The 24,511-nt window shown below is 41.9% G+C and overlaps 2 protein-coding genes across 2 annotated transcripts; both read right to left on the reverse strand.

Moving 5' to 3' along the window:
* Positions 1 to 13,805: 13,805 nt before the first annotated feature.
* hmx4 (H6 family homeobox 4) lies at positions 13,806 to 16,728 on the reverse strand. The gene is made up of 2 exons (XM_066679884.1): positions 16,395 to 16,728; positions 13,806 to 15,858 (listed from the first exon to the last, which is right to left on the reverse strand). Exons 1-2 carry the CDS (start codon positions 16,573 to 16,575, stop codon positions 15,386 to 15,388), a joined length of 654 nt encoding a protein of 217 aa, XP_066535981.1. The 5' UTR covers positions 16,576 to 16,728; the 3' UTR covers positions 13,806 to 15,385.
* A 4,194-nt stretch (positions 16,729 to 20,922) lies between these two features.
* hmx1 (H6 family homeobox 1) lies at positions 20,923 to 24,362 on the reverse strand. The gene is made up of 2 exons (XM_066678281.1): positions 24,152 to 24,362; positions 20,923 to 21,458 (listed from the first exon to the last, which is right to left on the reverse strand). Exons 1-2 carry the CDS (start codon positions 24,360 to 24,362, stop codon positions 20,923 to 20,925), a joined length of 747 nt encoding a protein of 248 aa, XP_066534378.1.
* Between the last annotated feature and the right edge of the window lie 149 nt (positions 24,363 to 24,511).

Raw genomic sequence — 24,511 nt, forward strand, 5'->3', positions numbered from 1 at the left:
ATAATTATCAAAAATCCTTCGATGGAGTGAACACATTATAACCTACAGTACTGTGCAGAAGTCTTTGGCTCCTAAGATAATTATATGTATTTAAACTAATGCCTTCTCAGTGAGTGTGGTGCCTGTATAAAGTTATATATTATCACAGTAAATACAAAAAAAATTATAAGAATAAAAAATACAATAAAAATAATAAGGGGCAGCACAGTGCCGCAGCAGTTAGTGTCGCAGTAACACAGCTCCAGGGACCTGCAGGTTGTGGGTTTGATTCCCGCTCCGGGTGTGTTCTCTCTGTGTCCGCGTGGGTTTCCTCCGGGTGACTGTCTGTGAGGAGTGTGGTGTGTTCTCCCTGTGTCTGTGTGGGTTTCCTCCAGGTGACTGTCTGTGAGGAGTGTGGTGTGTTCTCCCTGTGTCTGCGTGGGTTTCCTCCGGGTGACTGTCTGTGAGGAGTGCGGTGTGTTCTCCCTGTGTCTGCGTGGGTTTCCTCTGGGTGACTGTCTGTGAGGAGTGTGGTGTGTTCTCCCTGTGTCTGCGTGGGTTTCCTCCGGGTGCTCCGGTTTCCTCCCACAGTCCACGTTGGTAAGTTGATTGGCGACTCAAAAGTGACCGAATGTGTGAGTGTGTGTGTTGCCCTGTGAAGGACTGGCGCCCACTCCAGGGTGTATTCCTGCCTTGCGCCCAATGATTCCAGGTAGGCTCTGGACCCACCGCGACCCTGAACTGGATAAGCGCTTACAGATAATGGATGGATGGATAAAAATAATAAACAAATAAGAATTATAAGAATCATTTTTATATAAAGTAATAGGTGAGAGTGAGTTTGAAGAACAATGTTTTGTTCAGATTCTCCTTGATTTCATGAATTTGTTAAATCAACAGCACACATTATTGTGGGTCTGGTGTGCAGGGCAGATTCACACGTTAACATAATCACTCCCACATACACCTGTGGGCACATTCTCCCAGCTAATCCACCTACCAGTGTGTAATTGCTGTCCTAAGAAACACATTTATTCATTCATTTTAGGGTTGCAGTGGGTCCAGAGCCTACATGGAATCATTGGGCACGAGGCGGGATCACACCCTGGAGGGGGCGCCAGTCCCTCACAGGGCAACACACACACACACACACATTCACTCACACCTACGGACACTTTTGAGTCGCCAATCCACCTACCAACGTGTGTTTTTGGACTGTGGGAGGAAACCGGAGCACCCGGAGGAAACCCACGCAGACACAGGGAGAACACAATACCTGCTGCGCCACGGTGCTGTTCCTAAGAAACAGATCCATCCATCCATCCATTATCTGTAACCCTTATCCATTTCAGGGTCACAGTGGGTCCAGAGCCTACCTGGAATCATTGGGCCCAAGGCAGGAATACACCCTGGAGGGGGCGCCAGTCCTTCACAGGGCAACACACACACATTCACTCACGCACACCTACGGACACTTTTGAGTCGCCAATCCACCTACCGATGTGTGTTTTTGGATCGTGGGAGGAAACCGGAGCACCCGGAGGAAACCCACGCGGACACAGGGAGAACACAACACCTGCTGCGCCACTGTGCTGTTCCTAAGAAACAGATGTATCTCTAAAATAGTAACTTTATAGAGGTGGAAAAAACACTTAACTGTTAATGGAAGTCGATGTAAAAGGATTTAATTTTATTTACTCATTTTAATTTCCAGTCATTTCTGAGGATGTTTATTCCTCCATTTATAATGAAATTTTCACACACGTTGAGGAACAGCTGCTGTGTTCAAATGCTGTAGTAAACTAAAAATCGACAAAAATGTAGATACATGTTTTGGATTGTGGAAGGAAATCTGAGCACCTTGAGGAAACCCACACTGACACAGGGAGAACACACCTTCCACTGCATGGACAGTGACCCAAAGCAAGGACTGAACCCAGGTGGTAACCCCTCCAATGAGTCGACTCATTGAAAAGTCCTATGTTGACTGGCAGGAAGGATGTCCTGCAACAAAAATGGTGGACTGAAGATGCTACACAGTGTGCTGGGTTTAAATGAGTATCTGAGCTGATTGTAGGTCAGTGTGCTCGTGTGAGCAGATGGTAAAAACGTGCCCAGTTCTGTGTGGTAGCTGTGTTTGAGCTGATTCTGGGTCAGTGTGTGTGTGTTAGATGGTGGATGTCCACGTCTCTAGGGCCTCTTTCTGCTGCCCGTCACTGCTCCAGCATTTAGGTCACCTTTGCTGCTCGTACATTTGCTTTGGCCATCACTTCTGCATCAGCGCCCACTGGAGTACAAGCCACGGCAATCTGACGTCCACATCCCACAGGTCTTCTGCTCTGTCTGTCTCTGTGTGTGTCAGAGTGGGTTACCTCATGCTACTGTGTCCTTAGCTGTGAAAGCTAATGATATGCTGTTTGTTTCTTCTGTTTTCAGTTCCTGTGTTTAGAACTGAGATTCCTGCACGCAGATCTGAGCTTGATACTGAATCAGCACTGGAGATCCAGCAGAAGGAAATTGCTAAAGATCCTTATTGAAGGATTTATCTGGGATTTCCAGAAGACCCAGAGTGGCATTTTTTTCTTTTTCTCACAAAACAGATTTCACCCATTGGAAATCAAAGTTGGTTCCACTGTAATTTACTAATTATAGTAATGATTAATTAGATGTCTAAGGCAGTCCAACACCTGAAGGCCAGGTCAATATTAGAGCTATTTTGGCTGTATCTGAACAGATACCAAGAGGACAAATCCTCGTTAGACAAGGTTTCAAACGTTTAATTTAATTTAAATTTTATGTGATTACTGTGTAGTATAATATTCACTATGTGGTTTACCCTTCATTGTGTAGTTTATTGTTCACTGTGGGGTTCACTGTTCACTGTGTGGTTTACGTTTCACTGTGTTGTTCACACTTCACTGTGTAGTTCACTGTTCACTATGGGGTTCACTGTTTACTGATGGGTTCACTGTGGGGTTCAATGCTCATTGTTCACTATGTGGTTTACGTTTCACTATATAGGTTACTGTTCACTGTGTAGTTTACTGTGGGGTTCAGTGTTCACTGTTCACTGTGGGGTTCACTGTTCACTGTGGGGTTCAGTGTTCACTGTTCACTGTGGGGTTCACTGTTCACTGTGAGGTTCACTGTGGGGTTCAGTGTTCACTGTTCACTGTGAGGTTCACTGTGGGGTTCAGTTTTTCACTGTTCACTGTGGGGTTCACTGTGTGGTTCAATGTCCACTGTATATTGTACTGTTCACTGTGTGGTTTACATTTCACTGTGTTATTCACACTTCACTGTGTAGTTCACTGTTCACTATGGGGTTCACTGTTTACTGATGGGTTCACTGTGGGGTTCAAAGTTCATTGTTCACTGTGTGGTTTACATTTCAATGTATAGTTTACTGTTCACTGTGTAGTTTACTGTTTATTGTGTAGTTCACTGTGGGGTTCACGGTTCACTGTGGCGTTCACTGTTCACTGTGGGGCTCAGTGTTCACTGTTCACTGTGGGGTTCACTGTTCACTGTGGGGTTCAGTGTTCACTGTGAGGTTCACTGTGGGGTTCAGTGTTCACTGTGGGGTTCACTGTGTGGTTCAGTGTCCACTGTATATTGTACTGTTCAATGTGGGGTTCACTGTTCACTGTGAGGTTCACTGTGGGGTTCAGTTTTTCACTGTTCACTGTGGGGTTAACTGTGTGGTTCAATGTCCACTGTATATTGTACTGTTCACTGTGTGGTTTACATTTCACTGTGTTGTTCACACTTCACTGTGTAGTTCACCCTTCACTGTGTAGTTCACTGTTCACTATGGGGTTCACTGTTTACTGATGGGTTCACTGTGGGGTTCAAAGTTCATTGTTCACTGTGTGGTTTACATTTCAATGTATAGTTTACTGTTCACTGTGTAGTTTACTGTTTATTGTGTAGTTCGCTGTGGAGTTCAGTGTTCACTGTATATTCACTGTGTGGTTTACGCTTTACTGTATAGTTTACTGTTCACTGTAGTTTACTGTTTACTGTGTAGTTCACTGTTCACTGTGGGTTCTCTGTTCACTACATGGTACTCTTCACTCTATAGTTCACTGTGGGTTCACTGTTCACTGTGTGGTTACTCTTCACTGTATAGTTCACTGTTCACTCTGTGATTCATTGTTCACCGTGTGGTTAACTGTGTACTTTGTGATCGTAGAGGCAGCTCTTTATTTCAACAGGCTCTTTATTACAGCTCTTTATTGTAGGAGCTATTAAAGATTTGGACGGGTGCAGTTTGTTGTGAGCTTCTGTACATAAACCAGTTTATGGCCTTGTTCATTGTTTCAATTAAGGAGCTACAGTTAGATCCCTCATCATTCTCTCTCACGCACTCTCTTACTCTCTCTCTCACACACACAAGCACACACACACACACAGAGACTCACTCACACACTGTATTAATGTAAGCGATAATGAGCTACTAAAAGCAGACTATTGATCAATTAGCAGGGCCAAGAGGGAAGGAGATGGAGGAAGTGAGGGGTGAGAGGACATGGATTGAAAGGTCAGAGAACAGAGAGTATGAAAGGGGGGAATAATGAGAGGAGAGAGAGAGAGAGTGTGTGTGTGTGTGTGTGTGTGTGAGCTGGACAAACACCAACACAAAATCTCTGGCTTAGAGTGAGACTAGCCACACAAATCGCTCACCAGAGACTTTGCTCTGCTACCTGAGGTGGTGTAATATTCTAAAATACTCACTTAGTGATCGGACCCCATCAATAGATTTCCATTACCAACGGACAAGTGGATGTTTTTTTTTTCTCGCCCCTCCCCCCTAGAAGTGGAGCTCCTTTCTGTCTGCACCCAGATATGTTTCATCTTTGTCTGCCCTGCTGCTTCCGCACACACACACACACCCTGGTCACTCTAATTTCTTCCCCATTAGTCTTGGGTTTCAGCACCCCCCGTGTTTGGATCATTGATTTGGTCTTTTCTGTCACTCTGCTTTAAATGGCCAGCGGACAGCAGTAGTGTGATGGCTCAGAATACAGCCTGCGAGCCCACTGGAGCCTCTAGATTACACGTTGGCCACAAATATACCAGAGTATGGGACTCTGTGACTGTCTGCTGCTGAGCTGTAGCATCAGGGCTGCACTTGAAAGTTGATGTGCCGGCTGATGGAACGGTTCCGTTGGCACAGCACACTCATCAATTGTTCATATCCATCAACCGCGTCTGTGTAAGTATGTGTGTTGGCTCGTAGGAGTGGGTCCACAAACTAACATAAACACACTTATGTCCTCTCTTGCACTCTCTCACACTCTCTCGCTCTCTCTCTTTCTCACGCACACTATCGCCCTTTCTTTCACGTACTGTTCCTAAAGATTCCTTGTTGTCCCTTAACCCCCATTCAATTTCCTTAAGCACCATGCACTGCCCCAACCACAGAAGTCTACTAAATTAGTGGATCAATAAGCTATCTGAAACTCTTTAGGGGGTATTGAGAAGCCCTGTTCACTTCTCCAGTTGCTCGTCCTAACGAATAGGATGTTGTTTACGTTGTAATATGCTGTGTCATGGAGTTCTTGTTACAAACGTCCCTGCGGACCACCGGCCACTTCAGGGAACGCGCGAGAGGTCGCGCACACGCTCATCTGGTGACACGGCCTCTTTTCATTATGGTGTCATTCTGTCTCTGACTTCCATTGAGCGTTCTTATTTATCAGTCCACAGTGTGTTTATTATTTTACAGTAAAACAGCCAAAAAACACAAGTTATTGAATTTTCAGGAGCTATAAACATCAACTTAGCATAGCATCACTACCCAAAAAAACTTGGAATGGAAGTCAATGTAAAAAAGAGCTTATTCAAAATAGTTTTGGAGCATTTCTATTGGTCCATTCCAATGTTATAAAAGTTACGAGTCTTTAACGTGTCCTGGTAGACCAAAAAATAAAAAATACTTAAAGCTTCTAGCAGGGATAGAGCCCAGACCCCAGATCACATCAATACATTTACTTATAATTACAAGCAGAACATGTAACCAACATCTATGACTGAACTTGTGTGCTAAATCTCATGTTTCCTTCAATAATGAAAGCTATAATGTTGGTAGAGATAAAAAAAACCACTGTAAATACACTTACTTTGACACTATATAAATAACTTGGTCAGTAATGGGTGTTTTAACCGTAAATTTAAAGCATGGGATAGACATTACCATGTTTTATTAGTTGAATGCTAAATTCTGTGGTGAAAAGCTAATGATGGTAACCCAATGGTTGTTCACAGTACAGCTCAATTTATCAGTGTATTTGCTGCTAAGTGGCAAATGTTAATGATGCCGCATTGTTTTGTATAACAGGAGGACACGCGTCTCCTCACTTCCCCCAAAACATTGACATCTGGGGCTACTCTCATTAATGATCATGCCCTTGGGCCAAAGTGGCGTCCTCCCCACTTAAGCCCCCAAAAAAGTCCTTTATTTACAAATACACACACACACACTGGCTATGACAGTCTTTAGCATTTTAAGAAGACCTATTTAATGGGTGTTTCTGAAACATCTCTCCCACTCTTTAGTAACAGCTTTCTTCTTAATTTATTTCTGAAATGCATTAAACTAATAATGTCAAACTTAATTAGCATTAAACGATGAACTATGTGAAATAAAAAATGAAAAAGCAAAAGTAATTTAGTGACATAAGTAGCATTTAAAGTTTCACAATGTGCCATTTGAAATTTTTGACATTTGTTGTGATCACTGTATTCAAACCCAGGCGGTTGGGGAAGCCCCAGATGTCACTCTTATAACATCAGTTGGATCTATTGTAGAGTTAACGGGTTTAACTGGTCAGTTACCCTACAGCCAGATTATTGTGCTTCGGCTTGTGATGGTCATGGAAATTTAGCGGACAGTTGAGTGCTGTGTAAGTAATTGCAGTTAAGTATTGAATGGCCTCATTGTAAGGTACTAAGTTTGAGTTTAGAGTGGACAGACAGGCTAATTATTTGTCTTGTTTCCAAGCAATTAAAACTTCTGCTGTGCAACTCTGATGTGGTCATTTCCAAGTTCCAAGTAGGAGATTTTTAACTGGAACTTGCCCACAAGTCAGATTTCCTACAATAAGTTCAGAATCCAAGATGGCTGCCCGCATATAAACAGTGTGTAAAAGCAGTAGTGTCTCATTAAATCAGTTGTAAACACAGTAATGTCCAACTGCTGTATGTGGATATTTCCAAGGGATGTGGATGCTCAAAATACAGCACTGTTATTAAAATAGTGCCAAGTTGTCAACTGATATCGCTACAAATGCTAACTAGCAACAAGCTAACAATGAAAACCTAGCGCAGACGTTTTCTGAATGTTTACCTGGGACGAGGTCATCTCTGGTTTGATGTTATTCCCAGCTCCAACTTCTGACTTATGAGGTAATGGAACGCAGCATTAAGAGCCAGGCACCGCTTAAGCTCAAATAAACAAACGTTACTCACTGCTGCCCTCTAAAGGCGATATAGCACGAGTCAGAAGCCGGTATCCACGTTTATATCCTGTTGTTTATGATACGAACATGAAAGTGTGAAAGCTAATAACTGTGGTAGATAATTTCAGCTGAAATTACGCAGTTATTGTGACTAGAGACGAACTGTTACATTGCTGTCTCCGTGATAGTATTAGAATTACTGTAATAAAGAGTGTGTCTTTAGGAGACAGCTTTGAGCAATGAAAAATCAATCTAATTGCATTTCATGGAGATGTATTTCATAAGAGATGAAGAGTCAGTAATGGCAGTGCACCTCAGCGTCAGTTTTAATGCTGCCTCATCTGTGTCTCTGAGCTCCCTTAAGCTTCTGTCTCTGTCTGGTTGCCTATAACAACAACCTCTGTCGGAGGACTCAGAAAGTTCAAGAGGTCAAACTAATGGGTGGACCCCCAGCTAAAGAGGCCCCTTTTTAATCACGTAAAAACCTCTCCAACACACAGACACAGATTATGTACACACAAACACACACACACAACTGATTCTGTTTATTAGTAACACTGCTAAACTGTCAGTCTTTAACTATAATAAAGAATCCACACCACTACTGATTTTCAAACACACACACACACACTGTCAGGGTGTGTGTGGATATGTGTAGTATGCAGAATTGGGACTCAGTGAGCACCAGTCAGTGATGAGCTCTGACAAGGCGTGGGGTGGAGAACAGGTTGTTCAGTTCTCTCTCTCTCTCTCTCTCTCGCTCTCTCACACACACACACACACACACACATTAGCAGAGTAGCAGACTCTATGAGTCATTCAAACTTCTGAAGACATCTTACAAACTGACAGTCGTCAGAAGGTAATGACGTGTAAAATAGTGACATTATTGAAATCAATGTTCCAGACGAGATGGTACATTCCTCCAATGAGGAATCTGTTCATGCACTTGTCAGCCATAACACTACCACCAGCCCTTAACGTCTTTTTACACTCACTATTCATTCTCTTAGCTCCACTAAGAGTACAGGAGCACTTTGTAATTCTACAATCTGTTGCACTGCGCACATTTGTTTGTCCCGTTTCCCCCTGTTCTTCAATGGTCAGGACCCTAACAGAGCAAGTATGATTTGGGTAGTGACTATTCTCAGTGACACTCACGTGGTGGTGGTGGTGGTGAGAGTAGACAGCAGTGCTGCTGGAGTTTTTAAAGTGTTAATGTTATGATGTTATGGCTGATTGTGTGTGTCAATATATATAAATATAATTATCAATATATTATCTATCTACGAATCTGTACATTATCTTCCATCCATTCATTATCTGTAAGCGCTTATCCAGTTCAGGGTCACGGTGGTTCCAGAGCCTACCTGGAATCATTGGGTGCAAGGCAGGAATGTCCTTCACAGGGCAACATACACACTCACATTCACTCACACCTACGGACACTTTTGAGTCGCCAATCCACCTACTGATGTGTGTTTTTGGACTGTGGGAGGAAACTGGGGCACCCGGAGGAAACCCACGCAGACACAGGGAGAACACACCACACTCATCACAGACAGTCACCCGGAGGAAACCCACGCAGACACAGGGAGAACACACCACATTCCTCACAGACAGTCACCCGGAGGAAACCCACGCAGACACAGAGAGAACACACCACACTCCTCACAGACAGTCACCCGGAGGAAACCCACGCAGACACAGGGAGAACACACCACATTCCTCACAGACAGTCACCCGGAGCGGGAAACGAACCCACAACCTCCAGGTCCCTGGAGCTGTGTGACTGCGACACTACGTACTGCGCCACCTGTACATTATCTTGTCATGGTTTAATATAACTATAGGTTTTGTTATATTTATATTTTATAAACAATATTAGCACAATACGAAATGTGAGCTTGTATCAGTGAGTGTGATTAACTTCTCGTCTTAGCCTGTTTTTTTTTATAATTATTATTTAATACTTTTTTATTTATTTATTTTTAAATATGTCTATTATGATATTAGATCAGTATAGTGTAAAGGAACTGGAAAAATCTCTTTAATGTTTTTCTTTATTCTTAAAACTAGCTTAAGATACTGAAAATAATAATGTATTAATAAATTGCAGTGTGTTTATGTTTAATTACGTACTAATTTTGCTTAATTTGAAAATACCAGCTGCTTATATGAAAACCACCTGATGAATCAGTGAAATAGTTTCAATGACTCAACACTGACGGGAACTTTCTGATGGTATTTATTTATTTATTTAATTATTTTTCAGAAATAAGCGTGTTTTCTGATTTTTATTCATTGTGTGTACAATTATTAGGAACAGTGTGTGTGTGAGAGAGAGAGAGAGAGAGAGAGAGAGAGAGAGAGAGAGAGAAAGTGTGTACATACATATCCCTGAAAGCTGGCTTGATTTAGTGTATGAGTGGATAATTGTCATTAATTGGTTGGACACACCTCTTCCTGGATCAGCTGCCAATCACAGAGACAGTGAGTCTGTCTCTGAGGCTCGGGGGTATTATGGGCTGCCGTCGCCAGGGCGTTAGCGAGCAGAGCTGTCGGAAACTTGAGAGTCTCCTGTGGCTGGCGGGAGGCCACTTTAGGAGATGCTATCTCCAGCATCCAAACACCCTCACACACTTGTGAATGTGCACACACACACACACACTCATACACCCACTTACACACAAGAGCTTTTGACATTCACTTGGTGAAATTATACATTAATGTGAATAATATTTGTCTGACCAATACTTTCCACTTTAACTGTACAATTTACGAGTAATTTTTTCCCCAAGCATTTCTTATAGAAAAGCACATGCACGTCGTATAAATATCGTAATGCTTACCCTCAACTCTGACATTAGCGTGGGTTAAAAATCCTAGGCTGGAAAATGGAGGTTCATAACCCATAATTGGAAGCACACACTTCATAACATCCCTCAGTTTCTCAGTATTGGAGAGTGCTGAGTGAGTCTGGGACTGGTGAGGATCGTGGGGTGGGAGACGTTATGATGTAGCAGGGGGCACCAAAGCGTGACTTATGAAATCTGAAACTGTCATTTATTCTATAGCTAACAGTGCCATCAATCAATAGAGCGATGCGGAGACACGCGTACCTCTCCTCCAGTCACTGATACTCATGCAGCTGTACATATGGCGTGTTTGCGTTCGGCGTCTTTGATCAGACTCTGGTTCTAATGGATTTCTCTCTCTGTCTGTGGCCTGAGACGGAGCTGCTGCCGGTGCGGAGGGCCAGGCTGCAGCAGGGCGGAGGGTCATTTGAACCTTGTGGTTTCAGAGCAAAGTGCAGGACGACAGAAGGTGTTCTCTCTGTTTTCAAACGTGGCTCTTTCACAGAGACAGGAAGTCTGGTGTCCCCCTGACACACACACACATACACACACAGCACACCGCACCATTAGCAGATCGCATGCATTAATGGGATGTAGTGCAGAGATATATTGGCGGCTACTGGAAATCCAATATAGAGTCACCGTGGCAGGTCCACCACCTCAGCGCCAATCAGAATCTCCGCCTCACACTTTCCAAACTGAAGGAAACCCAATCCGGGAGGTGTGTGGACATCATGACTCTGCTCGGACTCTTCTAGGGCCTGAAGGGTCCGGTTACAATGTAAGGCCACAAAATAAAAACGTGCCATCGACACACGGTCTGTTTAAAGGAGTTCAACCTTAAATTTAGTCCAAATTAACCGTGCGTGTCATCTTTGTTTCGCCTCCTTTTGTGTGGTTTATGTGGTATACATTTTTGCTGGGAATATCACATTCAAAGATTACTCAATGTAAACATGTGTACAGTTCTCAACTGTAAAAAGTACAGGGAAAAAAGTTGTTGATCTGTTGTGAACAGGTTAAAGACTAAGGCTTGCTTACGGAGTTCACTTTGAAGAACCAGCGCTACATACATTTGTTCACATTCCTCACCGAGCCTGGTTTTACTTAATGACAAACCGAGAAGTTTCTAAAAATCTGTCTGAGAATTCAGCACATTCAGAAACATAAAAACCCTCTTATTGTGTATTCATCTGAATAATGTTGTTTAAAACACCATAAAAATATTGTGATGGACTGATGTCCTGTTCAGTTCCTGGACACACTGCCTGTGATCAATGATTCCACGCAGGCTGCCGACCTGCCACAACCCTGGCTTCAGGATGAAGCTGTTACTGAAGCTGAATAAATGAATGAATAATTTACATGTACTAATATAACTGTTACTAAATGTTTATTGTTAACTACTCTGTAATAATCTGTGCAGTGTTGTAGTTTACTATAATCATTAGTATGCTGGAAATATCACATTCAGTTCTCATCAAAGACCAAAGAAGCCCAGAATATTCAGTTCTTCTTCTTCTTATTATTATTATTATTAATCTAAATGTAACATGGATACACTTCTCCAAAGTGCTTCTACTCTTTTTTTAGGTATAAACCGCAGTGTGAGTCTAATTAGAATTAAAGGGTCATGTTGATGGTTTTGTGTTAAACTCAAATTAAAAATAACAACTAGTTCAGTTCATTCACCTGGAAGCAAGTGATTGTTGAAGCTGTTGAACGTGTAAATGTATCTTTCATTTTGGTATTCACATAAATTCTGTTTGCTTTTAGAACAGAGGTGTTTTTGGCATTTTTTTTTTTGGCAGTTATTAGAGTCTTGAATCTGTTGAGGAGTAGACGAACGCTTTAATGGTTTGACTGTACGTCACAGGACCGCAGGCTTGATTAGACTTAATAAAGGTCACAGCGGTTCACAAGACAGTAATAATATGTCCATCCAAACAAGCCTGGATTATCCTTCTATAGCCAGTTTATTCTCTACAGGATCTACTTTCCCTAAAGCCTTATGATCCTTATTATAAGAGAGAACAGCCAGTGCTGCTTTGAATGTTCGGTAAGAAGTCAGAATTAACACTACAGTAGTAGTGTTATCAAGCATGTTTTGAGGTTTTTCACGTCCAGTGGCCTTTATTGTGTGGACGTTTGGCTGGGTTTTGTAGCTGGACATCATCTCTCGTTACCCCTGGGCTAAGTAATAAATCCCACATCAGTGTCAAGCTGTTAGGCTTAAGTAAAGAAAAGATAAGTCCAGCCGAACTTTGACGCTATTATCTCTCTGGTACAGTAGGTGCTTTGTTCCAGTGAAATTCACAGTAAGTGGACAATGATGTAGCATGTTGTGGCTGATAGGACCACATTGGCCCGTTTGTGTAAACACGGCTAGCATGATTACTACAGCACACTGTAAGAATTCGTTTAGGGCAGAGGATAGTGGAAGGCAGCCCCAGAACAAAATGGGCCCGGGATGCCTGAGTAGGACAGCGTCACTGTGGAAAAGAGCTTTACATTACTATATATCTACAGTCCTTTGGAAAAGGTTGGCCACCCCTGGTCAAAGTAATGTTTTGTTGGTTTTGAATCAACACGTCTTCAATAGGAAACAATTTTTTTTGCTGAGCTTCATCCGAGCAAACAAACTAAACGCAGTCCTACATGGACTACAAAATACGTTAATTAAATTGGTTTTAAAATTAAAGAAGGTTGTATCAGACATGTATTTTGTAACGGTGTGTTTGTACCTACATTGCAAATACATTTATAACAATGTAATAACCTTTAATTACTACAAATATTATTATATAAATAAGCTATAATGGATTCTATATTTTTAAAGCGTTTAGAATTCCCTCACTTTTACAGACACAGACAGGTAACGATCACAAATCAACCACATCTTATACTCGCTTTGTAAATTAAAAACTTTACCCTGCCAATGACTTAACTGCCCATTTTTAGTGCTTAAGTCGCCTAAAAGTAGCTTCATAAATTGAATGTACGTGTTTTATAATATAAAAATAAATAATAATAATAAAAACTCTTATGACAAGTCAAGGTGTGCCACCGGAATCCAAAGTTGGTCTCTTGGTGTGTGGACATTGGAGACGTATTTCAAAATATATTTTATTATTTCGTGACTAATGTTAAACTTTTACCCGAATGAAAATATAAGAAACTGGACGGCCATTTTAAAAAGGAGCTGATTATTTTGGTTAAAGGACCGTAGGTTTTTTGTTGTAGATGTGTCTTTAAAAATGAATGATAAATAAAAAAGCATATACATTGCCAAAAACCATTTTTTGTCGACTACTTGCCTCTGTTGACCTTGCAGTCGCGCTGAAGATTAGATACCAATGGTCACATTGAATATTTAGTTATTTTTTAACAGACAGAGAACAAACCACAGGGAACAAACATGGCACATTTTAGAGCACAGTCTCAATGTCTTTGCTCAGTTTAATATACTGGAAAAGAAAAATAAAACATAAAATATCAAGAGCGCTGTATCTTTTGCACAGGCAGGTTATCTGTTGTTCAGGAAATAAACAGTAACTGTGTATTCTGATTTGGTGAAGTGTGCCCTCTGTAGAGGTCACTTAGGAATAAACTTAGGAATTGCACTTTTCTGCACGTATTCGTTGGCTCGCTTGTGAAATGGCCAGTGCTGTGCAGAGTGTGAACTGAATGTTGTTCCAGGTTTGATGCGGTTCATTTAACAGCGCTGATTTCACGGCCTGTCTGCTGAGAGGTGAAATCGCTCTCTCGTGAGATCCCGAGCCTCGTTCTCTCTGTTGGCTTTCCGTGCCATAATAGGCTTTGTCACAGGAATGTAGATTGTTTTCAGGTGAATTTCTTTGGTGAGCTTTTCCTTTTCCCAGTCAGCCTTTGCTAAGCACGCTCACGTGTTTGACTCGACACCAAATTCAGACCTGGTTAGGATTAAAGGGATTCCACATCACTCTGGAAAAAGCCCTTCCAGCATTATTTTAGAGATGACCTGAGTCTCAGACAGCGTCCAAACACACCGGGCAGAAACACAGGAGACAGAAGCAGCGCTGTGGAATCAAGTGTAAAATAGGACATTGTTTTAATAATAACACACGATTAAAGGTGTGGAGGCCTAACGGGATGCTACTACCTCTGGTAAGAAACGCTGATGATAAACATAAAACATGCGGTAAACTTAAAGATAAGGAACAGTTACATTCATTTAAATAGGTTGACTCGTGCTCAGTGGGAAACGGGGCCTGTACTGAGGCTGTAGAAAAGCATGCAATGATCAGTCTTTGGCAAAACTGCAGGATGGATTCAGGTAAAGTGGGACAGCGGGTCAAAGGAGACTGTGTTGAATGTATTGTGTACATAGGACACAGGAGAGTGTTGTGGGTCCAGCACTGCAGTGTGTTGGACCATAGGCAGCAGGATATTGGAGTTTCTTGGCCCGTAATAGTTGTAGGAGTGTGCTAGGTCGTATAAGATTCATAGGATATAGCCCTGAATGAAAAAGTCCTCCTTTTATTATATTCCAGTTAATTATCTGTCACTGTGTTGAATCTATTTATACTTTTCCTCATGTAGAATGCATGGCCTACACTAGGATTCAGCAGCCTGCTCCGTCCCCTATTATCCAATGACCCCGAATACCTGAATCCATCCAAATAATAATACTACTAATAATACTAATAATAATAATGTAAACGCTCGTGTTGTTTTTCTGTGACTTGAGGCCAATACGGTTGGCTGTGTGCACGACGGCGGCTGCTGCTCGATCTGCTGCACACGGGGAGAGAAGAGTATAAAACGCTGATAGTACGGGTATATCAAAATAGTTACAGTTCATAATAAATAACATCAACTTTGCATAGAAGTCGAAGCGCGCTCCTCGCCGCGGATATGTCCTGATCTCACCGCTGTTTCCATTGCACAAAAATAGGAGAGAGTAACGAAAAGGGACAGGGTTGATAAACGAGACCGGGGTGTTTCGTGTCCAGGGTTTTGTTTGTGGTCCCGGGTGCGGAAAGCGGTGAGTTTGTTTTTTGTTAATTTTTCATGGTTAAAATGTTAAGGTGGCAGCCAAGACAGTCACACGTCCCCTTCGAAAAAACCGAAGTATTTGGAGCCGTTCGAGAGGCATAAATAGGGCGCGCTGCCACCGGGATAAACGACCGGTAACGGCATCGGTAACAAGCACCGTCCGAGCAGACTGTTCTCTTTATAGACACCGGGGAACGGCACCACCTTCCCGCCGCCGGCTCCGTCGCCGAAGTCCGCGTGCGGCGCGTCCATCTCGGTGGAAAGCTGGCGCTTGAGCTTATTCCTGCGGTTCTGGAACCAGATCTTCACCTGGGTCTCGGTGAGCTGCAGCGAGCTGGCGAGGCAGGCGCGCTCCGCGCTGCTCAGGTAGCGCTTCATGTCGAAGGTGGATTCCAGCTGGAAGATTTGCCGTTTGGAGAAAATAGTGCGCGTCTTCTTCTTCGCCGCAGGTTTGCTGCTCTTTTTATCGTCGCTCTTCAGGGACTCTTCCGCCGGCGCGTCTTCATCCGCGTGCACTCGGTCTGAAATAAAAAGAACACACACCGATTAAATAGAGCGAGGGAGTATGGAAAGAGGGGTCTTTCTTCTCAGGATAAATTCCCGTCACTCTTCTTTTATGAGGATAACATGGGTAGAAAGACGCGGAAAAACAGCCCGGTTCATTAAAAGAAAGCGCACTTAGGCCTCTATCTGCTTCTTCGTGTAGCTAGGCTAAATGTCTGAAGCGAACAAAAATAATTAAACACAAGTTCTGTTACTGCCAAAAACAACCGCTCAGGTGTAAACTTTCTCTAATTTCCAATGACACTTGGGTTAAGAGGAAACCAACAGGCAGATATCACGTTTTTTACGTTGTAGGCAAATGACCGCTGGCCACTACTATAGAGGTTGGTGTGTCAAAAAAAGTTAATAAAAACAGCTGTGCTCTTTCTGATAGTATTTTCGGCCTATTAGAAAAGCTATTAGTCTTGTGTGAGAATAGAACATTGCCTCACCGCTCACCCCTAGTTTCACTGTGAGTTAACATATTTCCAGTTTCTGTGAAGAAATTACTGACCGTTTCCTGCGTCGTGCAGCCGGTCGTCAGGTTCGTGGGGGAACTCCTCACGGCACAGCGGCGCAAGCGGCGCCTTGGACGGGCAGCAGTCCGACGCCCTGCCGCTGGACTTCAAGTTGAGGATGTTATCGATGGTGAACTTGAGCGAAGCGGGTCGACATTGCGGCTCCTCCTTGCTCATATTCTCCGTTAAAGATAGTGTTGGGGTCGCTTTTGTCGAGTTCTTGAGCTCCGTGTGTTTATTTTTCTTTTCGTCGGTTCTAACGTCAGCGCCTCGAACCTCCTCCGAGCACCATCGCTCCGCTCCGAGCTCTGCACCGACTCCACCGCGACCGTTACTCCACACACGCGACCTTCTCGCTCGCCATTGGTCCACAGGGGCCCACCGCGTAGCTTTCGGCCAATCACGAAACAGGGCGGGAACCACGCGCTGTCGAGAGATGATTCAGTTTGGATTCACTTTGTCCAACCGAATATGAGGAACCGTCCGTTAAAAAGATTCAAATGAATCAATTAATGATCTATATAGACATTTACAATGGGATTAAATTTAGCGATGGTGGGGATTCAAATGTCTACAAATATATGTTTTATTATTACTCATTTTATTAAATATTTTCATTCGTAATTTTTTAAAATGTTAATAAACATGTATATAAGAATGAATAGAAAATAGATTCCGCTGAAACTTGGCTGACACTTTCTTTTCGATGGTACACGGTGGATGCTTTTTAAATCGCCCAATTTGTTATAATTTAATGAAATATCTGTTACATTTACCTGCATTTCTCCCACCTCCCAACGTCTAGGATTGGAAACCTGGTTCCAATCTTAATTCTAAACGTAACTCTGCCCCTTTTGCCCGATACTTTGCGGACAATTTGAGCATCTGTAAATAATCTATAGCGGACCGTATTGTAGTGTATAGTTAGAAACTTGTAAATCAGATGGACCACTTTCATTGAAAAGAACCGATTCAAACGAACGATTCCACACAACTGTAAGGCTGCGAGTAAACTACTGTATCAAATGAGCTGTTTTGTTTTAAATAAACGGGTTAAAAGTAGTCAAGTGAGCGAAACGGATAGTGTTGTTTTTGCCAGTTTTAGACGGGATTTTTGCCATTTTGAAATGTATAATGTTCCATATCTGACTCCTGACACCTTGTGTGGAAATCTGAAACAGACTGCACTGGAGGGTCACGTTAGTTTAGTGTTGCTTTTTTTATGGATTTAAAATCTCTTCAGCATTTTTGCTCTGGAAACTTTCCAGCTTCAACGAGCTCGGTGATCTCACTGATGGCTAACGGCAGTTGAAACTGTTGGCTTCAGTTTATCGCCTCTTGGCCTGGTCGATTCAGATTATTGATTTGATTAGAGGCTGATTGCTTTGTGTTTGATGCACATTAATAAATGAAGTCTGAACGTTAATGTTCGATGTGACTTTGAGGTTTGCACACTGGGTTGTTTGGCTTGTGGACTGATGGACAAACGGGATTTATATCAGTCACAAGGTCAGCTGGACCCGAATAAACACTGGAGGCGTTCATTCTGTAGTCCATTTAGTATTCAGCACTGGGGATTTTGTAGTGTACATTTTTCTTGCAAAATCAGAATTGTGTCCCAGTTAAATCAGCGCAGGGAGGGAATGTTTTACCTTTTAGACAGTTCCTCAAAGCCTTGTTTAAAAGGAACTGGTTCAGTAAACGATTGTTTTTCAAATTCTGATTAACTCTCATATTTTTAGCTGATTAAAACAGATAGCAAATAAATAAGTAGCCATTTTTCTCTGTGTTATTATTTAATTAGACCGTGTTGTTTCAGCTCACGCAGTGCATTGTCAGCACAATTAAAACCCATAGATGCTTTTGCATTTCATTTTTGTACTTTTTTAAAAAGTTGTGATAATTTGAGATAATTTAATAATTTCACAGCCCAAAGTATGTTGCATTTAATTAATTTAATGTGCGTTTGTTTATTTATTAATGCCGATATTTAATAAAAGTAGAAATAAAGTGGCGGAGAAATGGCTCAGGAGCTAACGATAAATTAAAAGTGATAAATACTTAAATATTTTCATTCAGTTGAATGTAACTTTTTTCCTGCTTTTAACGTAACAATTATATAGAACTGTATTGTCTCCGCTGACATTTTTGTAGCGACAGCACGACTTGAAAACATTTGTATTTGTTTATTTTTTATCGTCTCCAGAGCGGACTGCCTGGTTTATCGAGGCAATTTTATTTATAACAGCTAACATTTGTATATTTTGGTGTATATACTTGTTTTGTTTTATACTATATGTTTATTTGCCATGAAAGTGGCTCAGTATCTTTATTTGGTTTATATAAATGTTAGACTGTAAAATTCTGAAATAAACGTATAAAATAAAACGTATAATCACTGAACAACCGATAGGTTTGTGATTCATTTATTAACCGTTTAAAGTCATTGTGTGAAAAAAAGTGACAAAAATATTAAAATCAATGAAATCTGAATAAAAATATTTTTTTATACAATGTGTGCCATATGCTCAGATTTACACTCAGACCCCAGTTCATTCACACACCACTAATTATAGAAAAATAACACTGAGAATTCAACACAAAAAGGTGAGAAGATTCATTTCTGACATCATTATTTTAAGAAGTGAATTCTTTGGATGCAGCAAAGCAATATTTTTCCTGCAGGCATGTGGGCTATTGCACGGGTGAGAATCAGTAATGATATTTCATAGATTTGGACTGTATTATAGGCCATTGGATGATAGTAGGCACATTAACAAAGACTTTTAATCTTTTAACAAAGTTTTGAATTCCAGTCCCAGCAGTTGATTACATTTAAATGTACGGGATTTTGCAGATTATTACCATTTTAATCACGTTACAGGTGAATGCAGCTGGGAGTTGACTCTTATTGGCTTAGAACTGAGATTCTGCCTGAGTTTCTGCCACATGGAGAGCAGAAGGGTTTCCCTCTTTGCTACACCAACCACATTAAATGATGTAGCTCTTTTACGGGTCTCCATGTCAACTCCCATGTCCTCACTTTACTGTGACTAAAGGTACAAACTGTGTAAATGGACATTTTAAAGGTACAACAGTGGTTTAAATTCAGTTGTGTTCTCTAAAGTAACAACACACTCTCTTCTCCAGAAGGTGAGGTGAATATTTGTAATTGTTCATTACAGAACTGTGTCAAATAAAATAACATAATAAAAGTCCTGGAGATAAAATGGGGCGCATGAAAAAACTTTAAAAATCTATAATTATTATAGAGTATGGTACAATTACATTCCCTAACTAAGAGTACAGAATGTGTAACCTCGACGGTACCACCACAGTGGCAGGTATCCCATAATAGTCAATGACACACTATGCTCTGGGTATAGTGTGGGTAAAATGGGACATAAGTGTGTTATATCACGGGACAGCCTGTTAGGTAATGAACAGTCTGGTATCATGGGACACTCAGATGTGAGATTTCAATTGAGACAGCTCCATATATCCACCCTTCCCATTACCAACACACTGCAGCAAACCAAAAAAACTATATGTACATTTTAGACTTTTATTTATAATTATATTTAAACTACACTTTTATTACCCAACACTCCTATAAACCACATGCCCTGTGCTATACGTTTGATGGTCTGTAACACCTGAGTCCACACACACATACATACCATGGTCAGGTAGTCTGCGTTGTAAGAACATTAAAACTAGACCACGTTAAAATGTTAATGGAATCTATTTCTCAGCTCTTGAGTAAATTCAGCCCTTGATTTTGGTTCTTAACTGAGCTTCCTCACTAGCTGGCGCTCTACCACAATCCCACCAGGCATTTTCTCCTCTCTACTCTCACTAATGGCTGTGGCATCTGGGGTTCAAACTGGCAGTGTCCTGATCAACAAGTGTATTTATTTAATTTTATTTCAGGGGGAGAAATCAGATCACTAGGGGCTCTGTCTGCACTATGTATATATATATATTGTGCACTACAATTAGCTGGAGAATCCTGTAGAGCATCTGTTCATATGTTTTCACTTAGTCTGTGGTGGGACATGATACAATTATGTTTCTAAGTAAAGGAACTAAAAACATAACCTCAGTGACAGTTCACTTATGTTGCAATTTTGGTTCAGACATTATTATTATTGTTATCTCTAATAATAAACTAGTTCCATTAAAATAAAATCACAACACTCACTTAAACCCAATATAAACAGATTGTCCACTGTGAAAGAAGGCCCTCCTGTTACATATACAGTATAAGCAAAAGTTTAGGCACCCTGGTCAACATGTTTTGTTGCTTAAGTGAGAATAAATACACACATCTGTATTACTGTGGATAATTTACTGTAAATGATACTTTAATTATATTAAAATGTATGTAAAATGTGGCCTATGAGGGAAAAAAAAACAATATATATATATTACGCATTTCCTCTACGTACAGCAAAAAACGCGTGTCCAAGTGTGCTTCAACTTTTGCATTCAAACGTATAATATGTAAATACACACACACCCTCACACCAGTCCGCTCATCTGCGCTCTCAGCGCGTTCATGCAGTGCGCGAGCGTCGTGAGCGGGAAGCTCACCGCGTCAGCGAACTCGAGCCCCGTCCCAGTCATTGGCGCCGGGAAGCTCTCGCGGTACAACACGGGCACGCGCACGACTCGCTGAGGGTGGGGCGGGTGCGTATGAGTGTGAGCGACGGCGGCGGCGGCGCTGAGATCCGCGTGCAGCTGCCGCTTCCACTTGTTCCTGCGGTTCTGGAACCAGATCTTGACCTGCGCCTCGCTCAGCTGCAGCGCCGCGGCGAGGCGCGCGCGCTCAGAGCCGCTCAGGTAGCGCCGCGCGTCGAACGTGCACTCGAGCTGCAGCACCTGGCTGCGCGAGAACACCGTGCGGGTCTTCTTCTTGCGTGCCGAGCCCGGGTCATGTGGCTCTAGGTCGGCGTCGACTTCCGGGTCTGGCTCGCGCTCGGGAGCCGCAGGAGAGTCGCTGTCACTGCACACCGAGTCCGAGTGCTCGTCCGAGCTGCGCGTGCCCTCTCTCGGACCTGAAGGAGAACAGGGGAGAGAGTTAACGTGGAGGTGGGTTCAGGTAGGGACAGGCTGGTGAGTGGTGTAGGCCCCAGAGAAGACCGTGTGTTTGATGTTACACCTGGACAGAGACAGTGTGAATGGCCTTCTTAATGTCCACTTGGGTAGAGCCCGAGGAGCTGTAGTGTCTGGTACTTTGAAAGCTCTTGGGCATTAGGCCTATACAGAACTAGGCCTATTAGCGATGAAACAGCCTAGGGCTAATGGAAGTGTCTTAAACACCAGGTCTGATAAATAACTGTTATACTAAAGGAGAGTGTGTTTTGGTCATCTGGGACAACAGGTCGTGTGAGGAACTGTAGCTTAAATGTCACTTGGCTAGCACCCAGAGAGTGATATAATTACTCCAAGCCCTGGGAACGTGTTGGGAAACACTCTACTGGAGCTCTACTATGTCATAGTGAATTACTATCTGTTGAGTATTAAGTCTATGCAATAATATTTGGGACTCTGTTGGGGATATGCATATACAATAATGTTCTAAATAATATGAGACTATGCTGTAAGTAGTATTCTTACACGGCATGGTTTTAATTTTTATAGGACTGCGATATGAGGCCAGTGCAGAACTGTGTTGAATAGACACTCATTCATTTGGGACAGTGTGTGTGTATGATCCTGTGGTACAACAGGTTATATGTGAGTGTGCCTTAGTATCTGTCAGTTTCAATATCTTTGGTTTGGATCATTTTGATGTAACACTAGCAGCCACCTATATTAATATAATCAGTTTATCAGTAAATATTCCCAGTTCTAAAAGTTTAGAATACAGATTCCCAACCTCCAAACATCACAGAGGCTGTGTTGCTGTATTTGACAATACCATGTTGTTGTTATACCCAAGGTGAGGCTATCTATAGGGAATATATCATTGGGTGGTCTGTTTCAGTGGTTATGATGCACAACCCAAATGTTTACAATTAGTGCAACCGAAAAATGATCAACAGAATCTGGGACAGATATTTTCCCAAAGGTGCAGGAAATACACCCTTGGGGGAGTAGCACTAACGGCAGTTATTTTTTACATACCCCTCAGAATGCAACCATTTGCCCAAGAACAAAAATACCTTTACTATGTTATGAATAATATGTATTCATATCCTAACATCACCGTTAAAGTTCTCATTTTCCAACCTTCTGGGGCAGTCTTATTCCCTAAAATCTAAACACACATACACACTCTCTCTCACTGCGGAGCCCAAAAGCAATGGGGTTGAGCCATGACCATCTATGTAGTTGATCTTTTAGAAAAGATATTTATATTTATTTAAAAAATTTACCACACATCATTTTTACTGATAAATAATAACACCACCTCAGTGTGTGAGTTAGGGTTTAAAAGGTCACGGCCTTAAAAGAGTTGTTAGTGATAATGAAACATCACTTCATCACGTCACACCAGGTTTGCCATTCCTCCTGCCCTTTGGAACATATAGTCCACTTTATTTTTTTAAAAACAAATGTGTTTTAAATGTGAAGAAATTGTCAATATTTTCAATATTTGGAACACATTCAAGATGATTTCTGACTGTGTCTGACTTTCACCGTCACTAGCTCAGATGAGACGGGGCCTTTTCTTTAATTAAAATAGCTCCTATGTTAGTTCCTAACCCTCACAATATAAACACACTCACAACAGCATGTACGCTCCCTGTAAACTCATAAGACTCTACTCTTTCTCTGTGTACTATTCTTTGTTTACTATTATGCTCCATATCAGAGGAGGGTGGGCCTCCATTTTGAGTCGTGACACCTTTCCAGGTTTATTACACATGCTCTTAAGAGTTATTGTTATTATTATTTTCCCTCACCACTGTTCACCTGAAGCTATGACCTGAAATTCTGTAAAGCTACACCAACGTTAAAAAGGGTTCTGTGAATAAAATATGATTTAACTGCACACATAATTGAGTCCAGATACTTATATATTCATATTTTCTCTTTTAAGAAACCTGTTTGTGTACTGACTGCTCCAGCTGCGTATAATAATCCTGGTCCAAAAAATGCCAATTTCTCTGAACATTTTATTTCATTTTTTTATATATTCTAGACTCTAACTACCTCAACTCACCCGCTAAATTTCAAATTCAAGCTGGCCTTGTATCATTAGGTAGGTGTTTCATTTTTAAGAAGTCGTTATATACAATAGGTGAGTTAAGAAACGGCCTGTTAGGTGATTGGCCACACGCATGAACCCGGAATACTAGCAGAAGTCTGGCCTCATGTTTGAAAGTAAACAACATTTTAAAGTCAACAGAATATGGCGCCGTTATGACCCCTCATTTACTGTAAATGATTAATAGAGTAGTCCCATCCCCTAATATTGTATTTAACGTCTGTATCTGCTTATTTAACCTAGTAAATTTACTCCGTGGCGAATAATATCTAAGTCGTTTTACTGATTAAGTTCTAGTCGGTTTAAGATCGTATAAAGCTGACCGTTAATTTGAAAGGAGTCCGTTAGTCCAACATACTAGCCACAGGTGTTAAGGTCATTCATTCATTCATTCATTCATTCATCTTCTGTAACAGACCAGGTTTGGAGTCTAATGACATTTGGCGGCACGGGATTCAGAAACGCTGCAGATATCGAAGGTTTTTTGGAAGCGCAGAAGGGAATGACGTCTACGTGGATCACCTAGTTACTCACTGTCGAGGGGCTGGGACGCAGATGTGTCGTTTCCTGAAGCCGGTTCTTCGCGGCGGTTTCCCGGCGCACTGCTACCCCGGAGGACCGTCTCCCTCTCGGACTGCTCCTCGGCCGTGTCACTGTTTCTACTAGAGCCCAGGAGGTTCTCGATAAAAAACGACGAGCCTCTTCGTGTCGTCGAAATGAGGAACTCTGGACTTTTCTCGTTCATTCTCTCTCTCTATCTCCGTCCCAAATCCTGCTCGAGTGTTAGTTAGTCCCGCAGGCGTCCTGTTTTTTTTTTCTCTCTCATTCGAGAAGTAACGAATCGTGGAGTCTCGGCACGAGCATCTTGTTGGTTTCTCACCAGTAGAAAGAAAG

The sequence above is a fragment of the Hoplias malabaricus genome, chromosome 8 (assembly GCF_029633855.1).
Source record: "Hoplias malabaricus isolate fHopMal1 chromosome 8, fHopMal1.hap1, whole genome shotgun sequence".
NCBI classification, from domain to species: domain Eukaryota; kingdom Metazoa; phylum Chordata; class Actinopteri; order Characiformes; family Erythrinidae; genus Hoplias; species Hoplias malabaricus.